The following is a 23075-nucleotide window of genomic DNA, read 5'->3' on the forward strand; positions in this document are numbered from 1 at the left end:
CAATGACTCAAAATGATTTTTCATGCATATTTCCAACAGGCTAAGTAAATCTATTCCCCTTTTCAACACACTTTTGCCATCGCACAAAATGTTTCTCCTATGGTAACCTTGCTTTTTTTTTAATTATTTATTTTATTTATTTATTAATTCAATTTATAGGCCGCACCCTCTCCACAAAGGGACTCGGGGTGGCGTACAACTCAATATACAAATAAATAACAAGGAGGAGGTAATCAAAACATTGTACAATTCATAAATAAATAATCATAAGTTAAAAACAACACAACAAAATTTAAAACAATTAAAATACCCAAAAAATCAGTTAGTTTAGATTTAAAATTGTCCAGGGGGGATTAGAAAAATGTAGTTGTAATTCAAGCCAGGCCAGCTAGTTGGAACAGGTGGGTCTTGAGTTTCGTGCGGAAGGAGCGGAGATCGGTAGTTGTCCTAATGTCGGGGGGGAGGTCATTCCAGAGGGCTGGGCCCATCACAGAGAAGGCCCTTCCCCTCGGCGGCGCCCTCTGGCATTGCTTAGTGGATGGCACCTGGAGGAGTCCCTCTCTGTGAGAGCGAATTGGTCGCAGGGACGTATGGGGCAGGATACGATCCCGCAGATAACTAGGTCCCGTGCCATGGAGCGCTTTAAAGATGGTGATCAACACCTTGAAATGCACCCGGAAGGCTACAGGAAGCCAGTGCAGCTCACGCAGGAGAGGTGTCACATGGGAGTACCTCGTACTCCCCATAACTGCCTGCGCGGCCGCGTTCTGGACCAACTGCAGTCTCCGGGTGCCTCTCAAGGGAAGCCCCATGTAGAGAGCATTACAGTAATCCAGACGGGACGTCACCAGTGCATGAGTGACTGTGCGAAGGGCATCCCGGTCCAATAGGGGGCGCAATTGGCGCACCAGGCGAACCTGGGGGAACGCCCCCCTTGCCACGGCTGCCACATGGTCATCCATAGACAGCCGGGCATCTAGGAGGACGCCCAAATTGCGCGCCCGCTCAACGGGGGCCAGTTGCTCGCCCCCGATGGCCAGCGATGGAATCAGCTGGTTGAACCGGGGGGCCGATAGCCACAGCCACTCCGTCTTGGAGGGGTTGAGTTTAAGTCTGTTGTCTCCCATCCAGACCCGTATGGCTTCCAAACACCGGGACATCACGTCAACAGCCTCGTTGGGTTGGTTCGGGGTGGAGATGTACAGCTGCGTGTCGTCAGCGTACAGATGGTATCCCACCCCAAAACCATGGATGATCTCACCCAGCGGTTTCATGTATGTGTTGAACAGGAGGGGCGAGAGGACTGACCCCTGTGGCACCCCACAAGTGAGCGACCTTAGGGTCGACCTCTGCTCCCCTGCCAACACACATTGCGTCCGGTCAGAGAGGTAGGAGCAGAACCTCTGTAAAACGGTGCCTCTTACCCCCAGCCCCTCCAGCCGGCGCAATAGGATACCATGGTCGATGGTATCGAAAGCCGCTGAGAGGTCTAATAGAACCAGGATAGAGGAACAACCCCTATCCCTGACTCTCCAGAGATCATCTACCAACGCGACCAAGGCTGTCTCTGTGCTGTGCCCAGGTCGGAAGCCGGACTGGCGCGGGTCTAGATAATCAGTTTCCTCCAGGTGACGTGGGAACTGTATAGCTACCACACTCTCTACAACCTTCGCTAGAAAGGGAAGGTTGGAGACAGGACAATAATTTGCTAGCTTAGTTGGGTCCAGAGAAGGCTTCTTGAGTAAGGGCCTCACAACCGCCTCTTTCAAGGCGGCTGGTAGGAACCCCTCGCTCAATGAAGTGTTCACTAGTCCCAAGAGCCAGCCTCGTGTAACCTCCCAGGATGCCAGTACAAGCCAGGAGGGACATGGGTCCAATAAACATGTGGTGGCTCGCAATCGTCCACGCAACCTGTCCAAATCATCGGTGGCAACAGAGTCAAACTCCTCCCAGAATGGTCTCTCAAGACTGGCCTCGGACGTCTCCCCTGGATCACTGAAGGAGACCCATTCCCTCCGTATCTGAGCGATTTTATCCTGCAGATATTCCCCAAATTCCTCTGCCCTGCCCTGCAAGGGGGCTTCCCGCGGCCTCTGTGACAGGAGGGAGCGGGTCACCTGGAACAGGGCAGCAGGGCGGTTGTCTGCGGATGCAATGAGAGCGGCACAATATCGACGTTTGGCCACTCTCAATGCCACAAGGTATGTCCTTAAATAGGTTCTTACCTGTGTTCGGTCAGATTCGGAGCGAGAGGATCTCCATTTGTTCTCTAGGCGTCTCTTGTGGCGTTTCATCACCCTCAGCTCCTCGGTAAACCAAGGGGCCAGGGTGGATCTTTGCCACAGGAGAGGCCGCAAAGGCGCAACCCGGTCTAAGGCCCCGGTGGCCGCACTATTCCATGCGGCTACCAGGTCCTCCATCCGGGAGCGGGTCAGGTCGACAGGAAATGGCCCAAGCTCCGTCTGGAACCTATCTGGATCCATCAGGCGCCTGGGGCGGAACCATCTAGGACATTCTGGTTCCGCCTCCCCTATTTATTCCTAAATAGGATCACATTCTCTTAGTAATGTTGTCACATAGCCATTTCCTGATTCTATATCGGTAGCAATATGAGCATGTGCTTAGGCAGAGCATCAAAAATGGACGTGATGATGTGGGGGGGTAGGTGGGTGGAGCCTGCTACCAAGCACGCCTGCAAAGGTAAGCAAACAGCAAGGGGGGGAAATGCGCTGTGCCACATGATTTAGATTAGCTAGAAAGCAGGAAATCCTGCTTTCTAACTAATATACATCGCGCATCATAGCTACGTTGGAAAATCGTAGCATTTTTTTTACTACTAGTTCGGGTGAACCAGTCCAAGTCGGTAGCATTTCACCACTGCTACAACCTCCTATTAATACTACATTAAAAATTAACATGAAAAGATATTGAGTGCTTACTTTATTGAAAATGTTTTTTTTTCCCTAACCAGAACTTGTATATATGGCACAATTTTAGTTGTGACTATTTATTAACTATACTGATTGTTTACCCTATATGGTTTTAGAATGTATTTTCATATTCATATGTTAACATGTGAGCTCTCCTAGGAGGATTTCATTCTAAAAGTCCGAGTGCAAATATTTGAATTAGGCATAAATTGCTGCTTTTGCTTCCAAGGCTCCAAACAGTTCAAAGACTAATCTGCCAATTTTTAACACTTATTGAATGTCTGTTTTTTTTTTTTTTAAATGTTAGTTTATGTATTTGTTTGAGCTGATACTTGATGAAGAAAAGTGAATAATAATTACAATAGATTATATTGATTATTGTAAGAAAAGTCAAAATTATGGTTTGTAGCGTGCACAGGCCAATGTGTTCATCTTAGTAACTTTGTCTGCAACAGCGAAGAAGGTCTGTCAAGTATTATATTCCAAACTGTTTACATGTTATATGTCAAAACAAAACTTGAACTTGTCTTGGTTACTAAGAGGCCGCCCAGCAAAACAGCTGTGCATATAGGAGCCAACAGGATCAGACAGATAGCAGCTATATGACCCTGAGGTAGCTCTTTCAATGAGTCAAAGAAAGTGCTTCAGGCATGTTCAGCATAATAAGAAGCACTCCCTTTGAAGGATTTGCAGAGGACAATTGTTTCCTTTTGGGTTGCTGGGGGTTTGCACGGGTTCGGGCAATCCTCTAGCAAAGATTCTGTATGGTTGGTGAACCCCCAAATCCCACTCCTGGATGACCCCACCCACCCCTCCCCTCCCCGCCCACCAGAGGTGGATTCTTATTGGACCGGTTCAGCCGAGTAGGTAGTAACTCAGCTTTCCATGCCCTCGAACCGGTTCTATCCATCTTGTTTTTTGCTTCTGCAGATGCACAGAAGCATTTTTTTATTACTGTGCATGCTCACGTAGTGCACATTAAGTGCAAGCATGCCCAAAACACGTCCCTGAGTGAACCGACAGCAGCAGAAGCCAGAACCCACCCCTGCTGTCCACCCCGTCCCTCCCTTCCCAGGTAAATGCAGGGGCCATGCAGAGGCTCGGGAAGGGGGGGAAACAGGCCTACTGGAAGTTCCGGAAGTCCGGAAACGGGCCTCCAGAGCCCTGGGAAAGCAGTTTTTGCCCTCCCAGAGACGTGAGGAAAGATTCCAAAGCCTGGGGAGGGCAGAAAATGCCCCCACCACCATGGTGCAGGAGGCCGACTAGGCCACACTCAACATGGCCACGCCCACCCAGCAATGGGGGAACAAAACCATTGCTGCAATTTTTGAAACTATTGCAGCACTTTTTTTTGAAGTCAACAACCCCTGATTTGTTTCATTTCTTTGTTCGTTCATTTTATAGAACTACCCATTTCACATATGTGACTTTGGACAGGTTACAAACAAAAACATTACAACCTCCCCATAAGCAAAATAATGAAAAACATTAACAACACAGTAAAAACTATGAAAATATAATCAGTGGGAAAATGCCATCAATTCACTAACAATGTAACCACTTTGCAGGCTTCACACCTTGTGATCAAATCCCCAGGCCAGATGGCAAAGCCACACATTTCCAAACTCTTCTGAAAGGCCAGCAAGGATGGGATAAGTATGACCTCTGCAGGGATGATGTTCCAAAGGGAGGGTGCTGCTGCAGCTGAAAAGGCTCCTCTCCTGGGTCCCATCAGGTGACATTCCTTTGTGGAGGGGATACACAACCTGCCTTTTCTATTAGAACTGATGGGATGAGTAGATGCAATTGAGAAGAGACTGGACCCTCTTACTTGAACCTTCAATGATAAAGTTGACTCTAAAGCTATGATGGCGAACCTATAGCACGCGTGCTATAGATGGCACGCGGAGCCCTTTCTGTAATCACACAAGCTGTCACCCACATCAGCTCCACCATGCATATGCACATGCCTCCCACCGGCCACTTGATTTTCGGGTCCCTCCTGCGCATGCGGAAGATGTGTGTACATGTGTGGGGGGTGGGGGTCCATTTTTCACCCCCTCAGAGTCTCCACGTGGCCCGTTTTGGATGCCAGATAAGTGCGAGGCCAGCATGGAGGCTCTGGGAGGGTGAAAAACAGGCCTCCCGGAAGTTCCAGAAGTCCAGAAAAGGGCCTTTTTCTGGCCTCCAGAGAGCCTCTGGGGCCTGGGGGACGCTGTTTTCACCCTCCCAGACGCTCTGGAGCCTGGGGAGGGTGAAAATGCCCCCCCATTGTGGTGCAGGAAGCCAAGTAAGCCATGCCCACCATGGCCACATACACACACAGCAACAGGGCAGAGAACCGGTTGCTAAAATATTTGTGGGGGGGGCAGGGTGTCGTGTGCGCATGCACAGGGGGAAGGTGCATTGCATTATGCATGTGGGCGCATGCACGCAATTTCAGCATGTGAGGAAAAAAGGTTAGCCATCACTGCCATAAAGGAACATCTAAGTACATTCTCTGCAATGCCATTTAGTATAATCAATCACCACACAACAAGCCTCCATCCTGTTAAGGAGTCAACCTGAGTTTATTGGCCTGTCCTTTCCCTACAAGGAGCCAAAAACCAACTCAGAACATGTGTAGCTTGACTTATTTAGATGTTTGGGGAAAAATAGAAGTGAGTACTAACGATATGTTGATAACACTTCACTCAAACCTCTGGAACTTATGATAAGCCTAAAAAGACATGAAAATAGAACTTTATCTAAAACATTTTCTTTTAAAAAAATCCTCTGGGTTTATGAAAAGACTAATCCTCACTTAATTCTTTGGAATTAAGAGTCTGTGCTTCTGCTAAACACTCTGTATGAAACAAAAATAATATTTATGTGCATAAAGCCACCCTCCATTTATAATACAAAAAAAGACAGAAGACATACAATAGAAGAGCAGGAAAAGAAAAGAGGTAAGTTTTAAAAGAGCTGTTATACCAGTGAAGGATTTGGGGACAATGGTCTGAGGCCCCAGTTAGCAAAAAAGGAACAAGCCCTTTTTTCCATCATTTCTGCCTATGCCAAGTCCCTATTGAATTGTGTTACCATCATTTATGAATGATCAGTTGTTATATAGGTTGTTAGACCTAATGGTTTTCGCCTCTGACTTCACTGTCTTTCCCTTTCACCTGGGAAGGATCCACCAATGAAGTCACTGCAGCAAGAATGAAGAGGGGATTACTTAAAGACTTTGTCTCTTGGCTGTTCTTTCTCATCAGTGGTGGGATTCAAAAAATTATTACTACCGGTTCTATGGGTGTGGCTTTGTGGGCATGGTGTTGCTTTGTGGGAGTGGCAGGGGAAGGATACTGAAAAATCCTCAATTCCTTCCCCATTCCTGGGGGAAGATAACTGCAAAATGCCCATTTCCTCCCTACCCCACTAACCTGCTTTCCAGCTACGTTCTCCTGTTCAGGGCAACAAAAGAAGATCAGCTGGGAGGTCGCGGGGCCAGCCTATTTGCCAGTTTTCCAAACTACTCAAAATTTCCACTACTGGTTCTCCAGAACCTGTCAGAACTTGCTGAATACCACCTCTGTTCCTCATACTCCTTCCACATAGTTTTTGGGCAACACTCAACATGATCATGTAACTTGCAAGATTCATTGAATGGGAATGCAAGCTACCTTACTTCTGAGCAATTGGTTATTGTCTAGTACTTACAGAAGAGAAGGTAATCAATATGGGGAAAACGGCAAATAAGCAAAAGCATGTTGTTTTTTCTTCCTGAAATGAAATAGTGATGGCCTCCTGAACCAACTTTGAATCCTAGGCAGAAGTTAGTTTAAAAACAGACAAGGTAGAAGTGAATCAAAGTGATGGGTGTGAAAGGAACTCACAAACAGAAGTGTGAGAGGAAGGACCAAAAGCAGAGAAATGGTTGATGTAGGATCTACATAGGAACCAGCAAATTGAGGATATCTGTATACCTTTGAGGATGCTCTTGGATAGTGTTGGAATAAGAGGAAATATTATTTTGTACTGTACAATTAATTATGACTTATGCCTATCTCACTAACAGGCTGAGATTGAGATGAAGGCCACATTGTAGGAACAAAGCTAAAATGAGTGCTGACAAGGCATAACTAAGTAGTGCTAAGGGGAAGTGGAGGCAGGACCAAGCTAAATTATATACAAAATAATCTCAAGAGGAAACTCACATAAGCTAATCGTGTTTGCAGCCCAGACTTATGCATCTCCACCATTAAATCAGTGTTCAGTGTTCAAAGTTCAGTGTTCTGAGATCTTTTTTTAAAATCAGTTTTGATATGTTAATGGAAAGAATTAGATGGATTCTTGCAATTGGGAATAGAAAATATAATTCTGGATTTCTGCAGAAGGAAGGAAGGAATATAGAAAAGCAGACATCAATCCTGGATAAATATAGAGGCTTTTGGAGATTCATACATTTGGTTTACATAGAAGTCAAGAAAAAAGAGACAAGAAGAGCAGAGAAAAGGACATGGACAACAAGGGAAAGATGAAATATATTGTACCAGTCCTCATTCAGTGACTGTGTTACATTTCAATGAATAAGTCATTAAACAAAATGGTTGCTAAGTGAATGCATGAAAAGCAGAGAGGCAGGGGGAGGGGGGAGAGAGGGAGAGGATAGAAGCTTCAGAGAGAGATATTCGGACTCAAAATAAGAATTTCCTGAGAGCTACTAAGCAGTGAAACACCTTTCCATCTGAAGCAGTGGTGGGATTCAATGTTTTTTACTATCAGTTCTGTGGGTGTGGCATGGTGTGGCTTGGTGGGCATGGCAGGGAAAGGATACTGTAAAATTCCCTCCCCGCTCCAGGGCAAGGCTACTGCAAAATCCCCATTTCCTCCCAATCAGCTGGGACTCGGAAGGCAGAGAATAGGTTGGTGGGGTCAGTCAAAGGTGGTATTTACCAGTTCTACTCAAAATTTCTGCTACCAGTTCTCCAGAACTGGTCAGACCCTGCTGAATACCACCTCTGGTTTGAAATCATGGGTGTTCTGTGTCACTGCAGATTTTCAAGCAAAAGTTCAACCACGTCTGTGATGGTAATGGAATCCTACAATGGGTCAGGAAAAGATTCTCAGATTGCAAGATCACTAAACCTCTAAATGATTCTTCTAACTAAGCCTTTTACTCACCCACAAAATTAAGTGCAGCCTTTGTCGATGAATCACTCTGACTACTCCCTCCTTTCCTTATCTTCTCTACGTTTTGAGCTCTAACTTATAGCTGAAGAAATGGGGCACTAGAGGAATAGGTTCTCTTAGTCCAATTTGTTCACAAGGGCAATGCTGATGTTAACCTCCATAGCACAGTTGCAGCTAAATTCCAGTTAAACTCTTTACAAACACCTCTAAAGAGAAACAGCAAAAAGTAATGAACAAGAGACATTTAACAGAAAACCGGAAACCAAAGGTACCACTGGGACCTGAATTACATATTTATTATACCTAAATACTATCTTTATTTTAGTAGCTTAAAATTGTCACTTTTATTATAAATACCAATACAATTGATCCTTGTGAAGCATATTAGGATAAGAATTTTTTTAAAGTGTGACAGTACAACACCATTCCCATAGTAGTCACAAGCATAGCTTGCCTAGCTAACAGCAATGTGGAAAATATTCTGCCTGTGAAATTTCGGATTTTGCCATCAATGACATTTATCTCTGTGCTTAACCCTTAGTAGAATATTCCTAATAGCTTGTCCCTCTATATGGATAAGACTCCGAGCAGCTGCTATGGGTTGCATCTTCTACCCATCTGTTGAGGCTTACAATACAGTATTTATATCAAAGGACAAAGTCAGAAGGACATTTATGCACACGTGCAGTTTGAAAATACATATTGGTTCATCGGATAAAAGGTAGTATAAATGCCACCAGTATTTGTTCAAGATTTCTTTTTCTTTTAAGTGAAATCTCTAATTGTTGACACTCTGTGTTGTCACTGCTCTGCCTCCTCTTTTTTTGAAGCGGGCTTCCAAAGTTGCACTTTAAACTTTGTTCATTCTGTGTCTTTATCAAAGAGCCACGGTTAGGCAGACAAAATTCAGCAAACTACGCTTAGGGAACCAAAATGGGAATTCGCAAATGGATAATATGCTTTTTCTTATTTGTATTTATGGCTCACTCCGTAGACCTGACAGGTAGGAAGTTTTGCTCACATAATATTAACTCTCACTTTTCAAAATAGAAAAAGAAACAAGAGGACAAGGAAAGGCTACACTAACCTCTTATTATTCTGTACCTTTAAGAGTTAATTCCCCAATAATGTTTGTTATTGCACAGGAGGGAAAAATAAATTAGAAGAAGGAAGCTTTATATTACTACTAGCATCCAGAAATGACTCATGCCATTTACCCCCTAATAATAAAGTGGGAATGCAATCCAATGCATGATACTTAGAAATTGTCCTATTGAATGCTATAAGACATGCTGCCTAGTTAGACATCAGCCTCAGTTGTAAAACTAAATTAATTGCATTTTGGGTTTTACCAGAAAGAAGGGGGCCATAGGAAGGAAATGGGAATATTTTGCTCTTGTCTGTCTTGTTTTCTCTATTGCTACAGAAATTTTACCTATTCCAGGGAGGTGTGCTTGGAAAACAAAGCCTTCAGATTTGTTTTCATATGAAGCATTGAAACAAAAATAGCTTCTCGTACCTAGAGACATATTCCTGAACAAAAATGAGAGCCTTCCCATTCCTTTATGTATTATGTAGCACATAGGTGGAGTCAAAGCTGTTGCCATCCCATCCAATTTACCATTTTAATCCAGCACCAAACATTTTCATTTTGCTATTGTTGAGGGAGAATTTTGTGCAGAATTGCCATACTATTTTTTGCAGATGCAAATCCTGAGATAAGTAATCCTCCCATGTACCATCTCCCCCTTTCGTGGTATTGCAGTATCTTCCAACCAGTCATCTTCCAAGGAAGGATATTTTTGGTCTATTCCAGTTGTGAAGCACAAAGGCATGGGACTGTTTTAACTCCTTTCCCCACTTGAAAGAATGGGCTGAGATGGGGATGGATTAGGTTTCTGATTTTTCCCTTGTCCTTCTCTTAAGTGTTCCTGAAAACAGAAGATGCAAATCAAGTCCTGACAAGATCCAGACGTGCTGCTTTTATGTTTTTTGAGGAAATTCTCAAAGGCAATTTAGAAAGAGAATGCCTCGAGGAAAGGTGTACCTATGAAGAAGCAAGAGAGGCTTTTGAAAACACAGAAGAAACTGTATGTATTTTAAAACCAACATTTCCCATGCAGACAAGTTATTTCCTTTATGAGCCAAGCCCATTTGATGGCATTTCAATCGAAGTATGTCCACCGTTGTAAAATCTGCAGACAATTCATTCTAGAATCATTCTAAACCGTTTCTATACAACACCCTGGTTAAGCAGAAGGCTTAACCAGGGTCTTATGTTTGCATTCCATATAATTCAGCTTGACACCTGTTGACCACTTTAGGTTAATGCAGGCATGCCTTTTCCACTTCAAGGTTTTAATTTTTATATTTAAATATTTGCCTATGTTTTATAAATAATTCAAGGTGGTAAACATATCTAGCATCCTTTCTCCTCCTATTTTCCCCATAACAGTTGGGTGAGAGAGCATGACTGACTCAAGGTGTCCCAGCTAGCTTTCTTGCCTGAGGCAGGACTAGAACTTACAGCCTTCTAGTTTCTAGCTGGGGTCCTTAACCCCTAAACTAAACTGTTTAGTGTGAGGAAGCAAACAAACCTGGGGGAAAACATCAATCCCTGCTCATAATACACAGCACCATTTGCCAGTACTATTCCTATGAAAGCAGCATATTTTTATGTTGATGTTGTTTTTGGTCAGTTCAGGGAGTGATGGATGGTACTTTAAGTTGACTGTGGGGAAGAGCCCCAAACTGGGAGAAAATACAGTTAGTGTTCTGAAGAGCAGAGAAAATCTACAAGGGCAGTAATATGTTTGTGATCTCTGAAAAAAAAAGGAATGGCACAATTATATCTATGTCTATTTGGGAATAGGACTCAGAGAGTTGAAAGATGTTGACCAAATGCTAGAGATTGGTAAACTTTACACTGCAGTGTAGAGCAGCTGTCTTATGTCCCCTACAATCAGTCATTCTTAGATATCTGCAGAGTCACAAGAAAACAATTACACTTCTTTTTTCCAGGATGAATTTTGGAGTGTCTACTTTGGTGAGTACCTAAGAAGAAATTTAGAAATACTTCGTAACTGAAGAATTCTCAATGTTTATGTTATATTTTAAATACCAGCTGTGATTTAAATTTGCTATTTAAATTTTACTATTTAATTTACTATTCTAAAGGACACCCGATGCTGCCGTTAATGCAAACTTTGCTTCTTTATTCTTAGCCTCCTTTGGGAGGGAGGGAGGGAGGAAGGAAGGAAATCTAGCCAGTGCTATTAATCCAGACTCATTGCTTTAAAATGAAAGAGTTTTCAAACAGTTCCAGGCTAACCTTGCAACAGTAATAAACAAACATAGAAATGTTGTAATTTAATATTTTCTTTAAAAAAAATACTGTCCAGGTCTGCTCATCCTGCACTCAGTTTGTTATGTTTATTTTTGCAACAAATGTATCCCTAGGAATACAATTTTGTTTCTTGTTTGATCTGCTTGATTTTTTTCCAGAAAAATACATCAAATCTTTCTTTAGAAAAACACAAAGGCCTTTTTTCAGAGGCCTTACTAACAGAATAATCTCAAATCAGCTGAGAAGCATTTCAAAATAATCTTATTTATGCATGGTTTTTTAAAAATTACCTTGAATTTCCTTCAGAAGGGAAATTCAGCCTGATTTTATTGATGGCCAAACAAGGGAACTGGCTAAAATTACACATTTATTAAATGTTAATCATAATAAAAATAAGTTATCTAGCCATGCTTGGAAGTAATCCACATGTCTCAGCCCGTTTTTGCAGGCAGTAGTTACAGTAACATGCTGCCTAATTATTATAGATCATGCTGCCTAATTATTACAGAAAAATGCAAAAGGAGTGATGACTATAAATTAAGGATTTTGTTAAACAAACAAGCAAATGTGCAAAAGTTCTTTTTACTTACATTTATTTCATTTCTAAACAGTATTAGAAAACAGTAGAAAACAACATTTTTTCAGTCCTACTCCCCAAGTGACATTCCTAAATCATTGCTCCAGCAACTCTTAGAAAATGAAAATGAAAACTCTTAGAAAATGTTTCAATAAATGTTTTCTCCCTTAACAAAAGATGCTTATACCTGATATAAAAACTAAGAACAGAAATGTTGCAAGCAGAATTTTTTTTTTAAACAAAGTTTTGTTGGTTTTTTAGAAAATAATATAGGAAAAGGGTAAAGGAAAGGTTACAAATTTTGGCAGTTGCAATGTGCCGCAGGAGTCCCCTCCCTCCATACTCATAGAATACAATTACAAAAAATTCAATACTAAATAACAATATATAGTCAGCATGTAAATTCAGTTAATAATTTCGATCAATTTATATCAAGTGGATTTTCTTACTCATTTTTGTGATCTGAGTTTTCTTGGTATTGCCCCTTCTCCCCCCGCCAGCAGAGCTCCGGCCCCTCCCGTGTCCTGCATGTCTGTTGTAGGATCATCTGATTTATCTAGTACTTTATTTTTTTCCATGAAGGCCTGCGCCTCTATGGGTGTATTAATTCTAACTCTTGTGTCCTCCCAGAATATTAGCATACCTTCAGGCATCAACCATCTGAACCACCCCCCCTTCTGGTATAGTTTCTTCGCCAATTGCGAATAGCTTTTTCTTTTCTCCCTCACTTTCTTGGGGATCTGTTTCAGGATGGTTATTTCCCTATCTTGGTATTTCAAAGCTGTTGCAAGCAGAATTTGATCTGCTTGAGTTATAAAAGAAAAATTATTTTTCAGATATGGTTGATTTTCACCCACCTTTACCTGGGCCCATTGGTTTCTTTTCAGAATATTTGAGATCTGATCTTTCTTGCACTTTTATTGCTGCTGCTATTTTTTTTTCCCCATAAGAGTATTTTAACAGATGTGTTGCAGCCTTACCAGGCATCCTCAGTCTTTTAGGGCTACTGACGTTCAGGGATAACATGACAGGACCCAATGGTGGGGTGAAGCCTATTATATCAGAAAGCAAAGAAAGGGTTTTGTTGCCAACAACAACCATATGTATTGTGACAACAACTGGCCCTGCTGATTAGAAGGTTTTGGGGGGGTGGGATTCCCAACTCATCTAGAGAATGCCTGAGTGGTGAACAGCATTCAGCATAGAAGAAATGATTTCAAAAATTTAAATTGAACCTAGGAAACTCTTTTGGAAAACTTGCTTAGTAGCTTACAGATAAACACATGAAGAGGAACAAAATATAAGCTCCCTTGTTAGAAAGCTCTAAATACAGTTGCTTGTTTTTTTTTCCCCCAGGTGGTATCCGGTGCTCTTCCAGCCCCTGCCTTCATAATGGTGTATGCAGGGACACTATTCGCAGCTACACATGTGATTGTAGAGATGACTTTGAAGGAATAAACTGCGCTTTTGGTAAAAACCAGTTTTTGTTGAATCAACCAGGACGTGTGCCATTAATTCTTATGAGAAATTAGTAAAGTTTTAAATAATGAAGATGCTATAAGGAATATAGTTTGCTGTCTTCCAATACTAGGTGTCAAAAAAGAATTTATAATAAATATGCAGTCACAATGGACATTTTTCTCTTTAAATCCTTCTGTTTTTCAAGCAGAGATATTTGTCTGGGTCTAGAAGAACTCTGCTGCAAAAGAAGGGCTGGGATGCACTCAGGGGTGGGCTGCTATGGATTTCACGGGTTCGGGAGAACCCGTAGCTAACGTTGTGGCTGGAGAACCAACAAATCCCACCCCTGGCTGGCCCTGCTCACCCTGACCCTCCCACCCCACCCCTCCCAGGAGTCTCCACACGGCCCATTTTGGATGTGAGGCAAGTGCAGGGCCCGTGTGGAGGCTTGGGGAGGAGGAAAAATGGGTCTCACAGACGTTCAGGAAGGGGGAGGGCCTCCGTAGCCCTGGGAGGCTGTTTTCACCCTCCCAGAGGCTCTAGGAAAGCCTCTGGAGCCTGGGAAAGGTGAAAACTCCCCCCCCCTCCGCCATGGTGCAGGAGGCTGACTAGGCCATGGCCACGCCCATCCAGCAACTGGGCAGATAACCTGTTGCTGAAATTTTTGAAGCCCACCCCTGGATCCACTGGCAGCTCATTAGATAAGGAGTGTGGATCTGATTTTGCCCAACCAGATCCCCTTCCTCTGCAGCATTTCAGAATATTCCCCCCAACCCCATAGATTTTTAGGAGAAAAAAAATTGCTGCCACATTGTTTTGGTAGCATCAAGGACAAGAATGCTGATGATGGGGTATCATGTATGTTTGTTGCCTGGAATAATAAACTTGGGATAAAAACCTAATAGAATAACATAAATAGTACTTTCTCTTCTTTTTCCCAAATCCCTTGCCATGGTTGAAGAATTCTCACTTCTCTTTCCCCTTTTTTGTCCTTTTGGACTACAGGACAGACCTTTTCCTTCCAATATTATCTCTCTGAAGGCACACCACACAATAACACTCATAAGATTTTTCCATGGGTATTGTGCACATGCATTTGCCAAATGAAAAGTACAATTAGTCTGTAATAGGTCATCTATTTTTATGAGGGCAGTAAAAGGGAAAATGATTTTAAAAGAATTACTCACAGCCCATCTACCGATATCACTATCTTGCCACACTTCATAGAAAACTACACTGTATTTTATTCATACTGTAAATGAGCTGAAGTTCTGATTAATCGGTGCAGTGAAAATTATGACAATGTGGAATGTTTGGGCCAGAGATACAAAATCATTTTGCCATGATTTACCCACCACTAAATACAATCCGGCCATTTTATTCCATTATGGGGCTTTCCCCCCACTCTTAGTTTCTCAAATCTACTACCAAAATTTAAAGCTGACTCTATGCATGTGATTCATTCCGAAATTAGTCATACCATAGTCTGAGAAGGGTGGCACATAACAATGGCACTTTATACAATGATTTTAGTGAATTTTCTCTTATGACTAAGTCTGGGTGCCACTCATCATTCTCCAGAGCACAGCTGCAGCTTTTGATTCCAAAATAACCTTACCAATAACTTATGGCAATTAGAAAGAATCTGTACATCTCACAGAAATAGAGTATCTGGCAAATGGTATTCTCAGAAATAAATTGAAAAAATAATAATAGCCACTTAAAAAAAAGGACAAATATTAGAGAAACAAAGTCCTTGCTGGTTTGTTTGTTTGTTTTGAATAGAATAATTTGATTTCTTACTTCCCATTTCATGTTTATCTTGTAAAAGTTCTATTTTATTTCTATAGCTAAAAATGAGTGCCGCCACGAAATCCACATAGGGTGTCAGCACTTCTGCTATCCAGAATTGAACTTTTACCGCTGTTCATGTGCCCAAGGATATACATTGGGGGAAGACGATAAATCATGCATTGCAGAAGGTATGTAGAATTTTTTTAAAAAATGATATCTTGGAAGATAACCCAGGAGTCAATATTGTATGCATATTAAACAAATGAACTGAAATTATCTCAGGTAAGTTTACCGGTATTTGTCAATATCTGAGGTTGCATTAAGGACTGGGAGAAGATCACGTATTGCAATAATCCCTTCGCTGAGTATCTGTGCAAAATGTAGCTCACTCTATACATAATAGGCAATGTAAACACAACTCACTGCCACTCCTTTTAGAGGAGGCTGGGTCTCCAGTCATAAGGAATAATGAACAGTTTTGATCCTACTGCAGCTCTGTTCTACAGCGGCTATAGAAAAAAAAGCAACTATCAGAAAACAAGAACATACATAACAGAATAACGAGTTGGAAGGGATCTTGGAGGTCTTCTAGTCCAGGGATAGGCAACCTTAAAAACTCAAACAGCCACAAACATCCTAACCGGAAGCCCCCTGTTCAATTCTGGAGCCGACCAGAAGTCCGGGTCCCCCACCATAGTCTCCTCCTAACACAGTGGTGTCCTTTTTCTTCTAACCAAAAGGCCTATCAATTGTGGAGCCAACTGGCGATAGGGAGCTGCAGCAGGGGGATGAAAGAGCCACATCCGGCTCCAGAGCTGCAGATTGCTGACCCCTGTTCTAGTCCAACCCCTTGCTCAAGCAGAAAACCCTATACCTTTTCAGACAAATGGCTGCCCAATCTTTTGTTTTAAAAACTTCTGGAGACAAGTTGTTGCACTGATTAATTGTTCTTGCTGTTAGAAAATTTTTCCTTATTTCTAGGTTGCATCTCTCCTTGAATAGTTTCCATCCATTGCTTCTTGTCCTGCCTTCGGATGCTTTGGAAAATAGCTTGACTCCCTTCTTTGTGGCAACTCGTTTGATATTGGAACCCTGCTATCATGTCACCCCTATTCCTTCTTTTCATTAAACTGAACATACCCAATTTCTGCAACTCTTCATCATATGTTTTAGCTTTCAATCCAGTGGTGGGATTCAAAATTTTTTACTACTGGTTCTGTGGGCGTGGCTTGGTGGGCATGGCATGGCTTGGTGGGCGTGGCTTGGTGGGTTTGGCAGGGGAAGGATACTGTAAAATCTCCATTCCCGCCCCACTCCAGGGGAAGGTTACTGCAAAATCCCCATTCCCTCCCGATCAGCTGGAACTCGGGAGGCAGAGAATAGATGGGGGAGAGCCAGTCAGAGGTGGTATTTACCGGTTCTTCGAACTACTCAGAATTTCCGCTATCAGTTCTCCAGAACTGGTTAGAACCTGCTGAATACGAACTCTATTTCAGTCCCTAATCATCTTTACTGCTCTTCTCTGCACTCTTTCTAGATTTGTTTTAAATTTATCTATTTCTACATTTTAAAGCAATAAAGCTTGGGAGATGATTGCCGCCTCGCCTAAACAGAATATCAAAGGGTTTTTTTTTGGGGGGGGGCGAAATAATCTAATTCCAAAGATGTTACACTATACCAGTGTTTCTCAATTATGGCAAATTGAAGGTGTATGGACTTCAACTCCCAGAATTCCACTGCCAATACAGATGGCTGGGGAATTCTGGGAGTTGAAGTCCAAATCTCTTCAAGTTGCCAAGGTTGAGAAACACTGCACTATACAGACTGCAAATGGTAGTGAAATAGTTAAGGTGTGCTTGCTTTCATCAACCAAAGACCCAATTTCTTGTTTAAAAAAAACATTTATTTTAATCAAATTTAACAAAAATAGTTACTTTTGAAATCTACCCATTAAAAATGACATTGTTTTCTTTTCTTGCAATATATTGCCAGATGAATGTGCCTGTGGAAGATTTCAGGAACCTCTTTTATGTCCACCCTATCCAGATGACGGAGAATTCCCCTGGCAGGTACCCAAAGTGATGGGGGAGCTCCTGATTTGGTCTGGCTGTTGGGGCTCAAATGGAAACTTGTAATGCTTACAGGTGGCCAAATCCAAATCATGATTGTAGATCAGAAAAGTAAAATTTAAAATATAAATTACAAAACAAAATTAAAATTAGTTTAGGGCAGGGCTCCCGGCCCATAGGCCGGATGCATCATGCGCTGGGCACGCCCATGACCAGTTTAGCGAAGGGGGGGAAAGTCCTGATACATCACATGATGTCGCCGTGATGTGAGTTTGACACCCCTGGTTTAGGCAGTCAACTGATATGTCTTTACTGCTGCCCACCAATAGATGGCAGCTCTCCTTATTTCATCTCTGCCCTTAGGCCAGTGTTTCTCTGCTGTGCTGGCTGGGGAATTCTGGGAGTTGAAGTCCACAGGACTTAAAGTCGCCAAGGTTGAGAAACACTGCCTTAGGCTGAGAAGAGTTAACATTCAAATAATTCACACATTTCATGGTAATGAGCATTTTGGAGCTCCTTTTGAGGGAGCTAATTCTGACCTTTTGGCTAAAATAAAGTATAGTGTGCACTGTTTAAAACTCTGTGGCATCAGAGAGAGCATCCAATTCTTGTATTATTTTTGGAATTCTACTCAATGGCAAACATTTTAAAGAGAATTAAAGCTGGGTAATCCTTCTTCTTATCCATTTGTGATATGCATGAATTTTTGCTAGTTCCCTAATCTGGATTTTCTGCCTCATATTCCTTCCTAAATCCCAACTGACCATTATTCAGCATAATTCTGCAACCCAACAAGACAGACACAGACTTCAGAGAATAATCAGAACTGCAGAAAAAACAATTACCACCAACCTGCCTTCCATTGAGGATCTGTACACTGCACGAGTCAAAAAGAGGGCCGTGGAAATATTTACCCCTCGCATCCTGGACATAAATTGTTTCAACTCCTACCCTCAAAACGACGCTATAGAGCACTGCACACCAAGACAACTAGACACAAGAATAGTTTTTTCCCATCACTCTGCTAAACAAATAATTCCCTCATCACTGTCAAACCATTCACTAAGGCTGCATTACTATTAGTCTTCTCATTGTTCCTATCACCCATCCCCTCCCACTAATAACTGCAGGACTGTAACTTTGTTGCTTGTATCCTTATAATTTATATTGATATTGTTTCCTGATTGCTTATTTGTACCCTATGACTATCATTAAGTGTTGTACCTTATGATTCTTGACGAATGTATCTTGCCTTTTTATGTACATTGAGAGCAGTGGTGGGTTGCAGGCGATGTGCCCTGGTATGGGTGTACCGGAGCCTGCCCGGAGCACCGGGTACCATTCCAGTATGGTGCTGCGGAGGGCCCACCCGCCCACCCATGCTCCTTACCTGTCTTTAAACCCTTAGGCTCTTCTGCGCATGGCACGTACAGCGCCTGCACAATGCTCCGCCAAGCCCCTGGAGCATCATGGTTAAGACACATGTGTGTGCTGCGTGTGTGCGCGCACTGCACACATTCATGTACAGGACGCCGGGCCCCGTTGCAACTGCTACCCATCACTGATTGAGACCATATGCACCAAAGACAAATTCCTTCTTTGTCCAATCACACTTGGCCAATAAAGAATTCTGTCTATTCTACAACCCAAATGTTGGCTTAAAATCATGAGTTTGGTAGCCCCTTTTCCAACTAACCAATTTTTATTAAAAGCTGCAGAGTTTTTCTCTTATATTGACTTACCAACTATCCAGTTCATAAAGATGATTACAGCTGCTAGTTAGTTCTCCTTATGAATCAATGTTCCATAAAACTGCAATATCAGCAGCAATGGACAATGAAATAGCAATGTATCCTGTCTAGAGGGTGTATAGGTAGTCCTTGACTTATAATCAGTCACTTAGTGAACATTCAAAGCAGCAACAGGTCCCCAAAAGGTACCTACGACCCAGTTCCTGAATTTTGACAGTCAGGCTCACCAGTGGTCATGTATTTCGTGTATTCAGCCAGCCTATATTTATGGCCATTTGTAGCATTCCATTGTCATGATGATTTATTATGGTTTTGCCAGAAACAGGTGTTTACTTCCAGCTTTTTAAAAAAACCAGCAAATAATGGGCTTGCTTAATGACCACAGTATTTGCTTAACTAATGCAGATTCACTTAATGACACAAAAAGGTCATAAAATTAAACCAGCATGTGATGACTGCTTTACAATTATTACTTATTACCATAATGGGCAGGTTACCTGTAACAAGCAAAAAAAAAATGCTGGTTTGCTTTGTTTTTAAGGTCTTGCTGTTAAATTCAGAAAAAAAATGGATCTGTGGAGGTGTTCTCCTGAAAACTAACTTTGTATTGACTACAGCTGAATGTGCCCTGCTGTCTCCTGTTAGTGTTGTGGTTGGTAAGTAACTTAATAATTGTTCCTCTCGGTATTGGGAATTTCACAGAAATAGAAACTCAAAACATAACAAGTAAAAGTATTAGTAGACTCAGAATGTTCACCTGCAAACTTGCCATGCTATAGTATGTATGTATGTATGTATGTATGTATGTATGTATGTATGTATGTATCAGTGGTGGGATTCAAAAAAAATTACTACCAGGTTTTGTGGCCGTGGCTTGGTGGCTGTGGCTTGGTGGGTGTGGCAGGGGAAGGTTACTGCAAAATCCCCATTCCCTCCCGATCAGCTGGGACTCAGGAGGTAGAGAATAGATGGGCGAGGGACCAGTCAGAGGTGATAATTATCGGTTCTCTGAACTACTCAAAATTTCTGCTACCGGTTCTCCAGAACTGGTCAGAACCTGCTGAATACCAACTCTGGTATGGATGTATGGTAGACAGACAGTATCACTTTAACTGCTAACACCCAGCCAGCTTTGCCTAATCTCAAAAGTTATTGTCAGCCATCATTAATGAATTAATTTGGAAGGGAGACTTTGTAAGAAAATCCCGGGGCTATTCTAGAAAGTCCAAGAACATTGTGGAAGGTAGTTATGACATAGTGCTTTTCAGTCTTCCCAAGAAAATTGCATGGTGCAGTCATACCACCATAAATCAAGCTTGAATCCAGGAAGCTTTTTAGGTGTTTATTTTAGGCAGCAGGGAACAGCAAAGAAAAATTAAGGCATAGCAAACTTGTATTTCCTCAGCGCAAACATGCACCGTGCGCCCACAGTGATGCTAAAAAAGAAAATTATCTTTACAAAATCATATTAATTGAAATGTCACAAGATTACTGAGATTTCTGTCTTCTCACACGATAAGACTGGGTGTTAAAATCTTATTTGATTTGATAATCTGTGGCTATTTATTTATTCCTCCCTACTGTCGATGAAGGTCACATGATGTAGAAAAGTTGTCAAGCTGTGGTCCGATGTGATAGTGGATATAACCATTATGTTATTATTCCCTATGTGGCAATTCCATTCATACAAATTGCATCATGCAAGAAATGATGGGTTGCAGTGTGTTTGCTATTATCTGACTATAGGTATTTTTGCAGACACTGTTCCAGTCACTGCATCCCCTCTCCCTCCCCCAACCACTCCTCCTATGTGTGACAAAGATTGCTGTGGCCCACCAGCAGAGCTGGCAGCAGATTTGGCAGCAGATTTGGACAGTGAGGAGGTTGGGGAGGAACATGGGCCAGTCCTGGAGTCTGGGGAAGGCTCTGATGAGAGCTCTGTGTCTGAGGCAGAGAGGGGGCAAGAGCCATATGCCAGTTATCAGCTGCCTTCAGAGTCAGACATCAGTGAGGCGGACGAAAAGCTGGATCCTGTTCCCAGTGTGTGCATGCGCAGAGTTATCAGACGGAGGGCACAGCTAAGGAACAAGGGTCGACTTGGGAGTAAGGCCACAGGTGGACGATGACTGGCCCCTCCCAGAGGAAATAAAAGAGGAGCAAAAAGGGAATGGAGTCTGCAGGAGACAATTAGTTCACTTAATTGGTCGGTGACTCTCCGAGACTCCTGGCTAAGTGTTGCAGATATCGGCCTGTCAGCTCTCCAAGCCAGATAAGGTTTGTGACTAAATCCTCCCTTGAAAGGCTTTGCTGGATGTGAATGAGCAGAATTCACAGTAGATTAATAAAAGGTTTTTTTGTCAGGACAAGGAGTTTGCTTCATGCTCTTGGGAAGCCTCAGTCAGAACAGTTGCCAACATAGACATTCCACTATGTGAAATTGGTGCCACCTCTTCTCTTTTCATGATGCTCTATAAAATTAGTGCTTTCACACCATTTATTGGTAGGACCAGGTTCGGCTACGTCCATTATTAATTCTTCTTATTTCAGCCCTAGTTAAATAGGTCTAGAGCCAACATGTACCATTTTTCTTTATTTTGTACACTTTATCCAGGTGATTGTCTACACTTCTGAGCAAAGTAAATAAATTTTGCTATCTTTGTTTTACTGAAGTCCATAGATCCTAAAAAAGACGCATAATCTATAAGCATTACTGCACTAATAACTTCAGTTGTATATATTTAAATGTTTTCAAGACACCGTTGTCCTCTCTGTGCTTATTTTTCTCTATTCCATAACATTAGCAACTTAACTGGTGTGAGCAAGATGGCATTTTTCATTTGTTTAATGTAAACCCAGTTGAAAGAAAGGCTACTGTCAGCTTCTGCTTCGCTTGCTTGCTATCGGCTGCCATAGAAAAGGGGAGGGTGGGGCCATGGTATTGGGAAAGGGAGTTTTGTTCTCACCATCCTCTGCGTATGCTGATGGCTGATGTTTGGACTTGGTCAAGGCCAACCATCTCACATACCAATCTGATGAGGCCCTTTTGAAGATGCACCCCACATGACACCTTAGGGAGTTGCAGATTGGCCACTGGGCTGGGGTAACTGGAGAGAGGGGCTGGGCAATCATTTGATATGTACGTGTTTGCGCCTTTCTGGCTCAGATCTTGCTTTCCTTTTTGCTGCTTTCAATTCAATATCTACAATATCTAGTAAAAGTACTTTATCTCTATTCAAATGGAGTTGAGGTTTTTTTTCTCTTGGATATAGAGGGAGGCATGCCTGACAGCTACTGTAATGACCAATGAATACACTTTTATCTGTTCAGGAATCAACAATCTGCAAGGACTGAATCAAGTAATACCTGTGAAAGAGTCTAATATACACCTCCGCTATGACAACACCACTGGCGAGAACAACCTGGCTTTGCTTGAGCTTAGCAGCCAAACTGACTGCGACAGGGGCCATCTACCCATATGCATTCCAGAAAAAGATTTTGCAGAGCACGTGTTGATTTCACAAATGGAAGGTAGTCTTAGTAGCTGGAATGGAAACAGAAGTCACCTGACACCTACCTTGGTACAGCGGCCTATTTCCTACCTCAGTGAAAATGATTGCAAGCAAATTCTGAACAGAAATCTGATAACAAGGGAATTCTGTGGCTATAGTCACAAGCAAGCCAAGGAGATGCCTGTGGGAGGAAGTTTTGTTGCCGTTCCCTATAAAGGAACATGGTTTCTCACCGGAGTTTTAGAACCATGGGCAACCGAAACGGTTAACTGGAAAACACTTATATTTACCAAGACCTCAAGATACACGATGTGGTTTAAACAAATAATGGGATAATGAAATATAAAAACAATATATATAGACCTCAAGATACACGATGTGGTTTAAACGAATAATGGGATAATGAAATATAAAAACTATATATATATATATATACATACATACATACATACATACATACATACAC

The 23075-nt window shown here is 42.2% G+C and overlaps 1 protein-coding gene across 1 annotated transcript; it reads left to right on the forward strand.

Annotated features, from left to right (window-relative positions):
- Positions 1–8855: 8855 nt before the first annotated feature.
- LOC309388795 (vitamin K-dependent protein Z-like) lies at positions 8856–22977 on the forward strand. The gene is made up of 8 exons (XM_081946427.1): positions 8856–9105; positions 10029–10192; positions 11124–11148; positions 13382–13495; positions 15337–15468; positions 17273–17349; positions 19642–19756; positions 22428–22977. Exons 1-8 carry the CDS (start codon positions 9036–9038, stop codon positions 22943–22945), a joined length of 1215 nt encoding a protein of 404 aa, XP_081802553.1. The 5' UTR covers positions 8856–9035; the 3' UTR covers positions 22946–22977.
- The last annotated feature ends 98 nt before the right edge of the window (positions 22978–23075 follow it).

The sequence above is a fragment of the Natrix helvetica genome (genome assembly GCF_964273705.1).
Source record: "Natrix helvetica genome assembly, chromosome: 3".
Lineage (NCBI taxonomy): Eukaryota > Metazoa > Chordata > Lepidosauria > Squamata > Natricidae > Natrix > Natrix helvetica.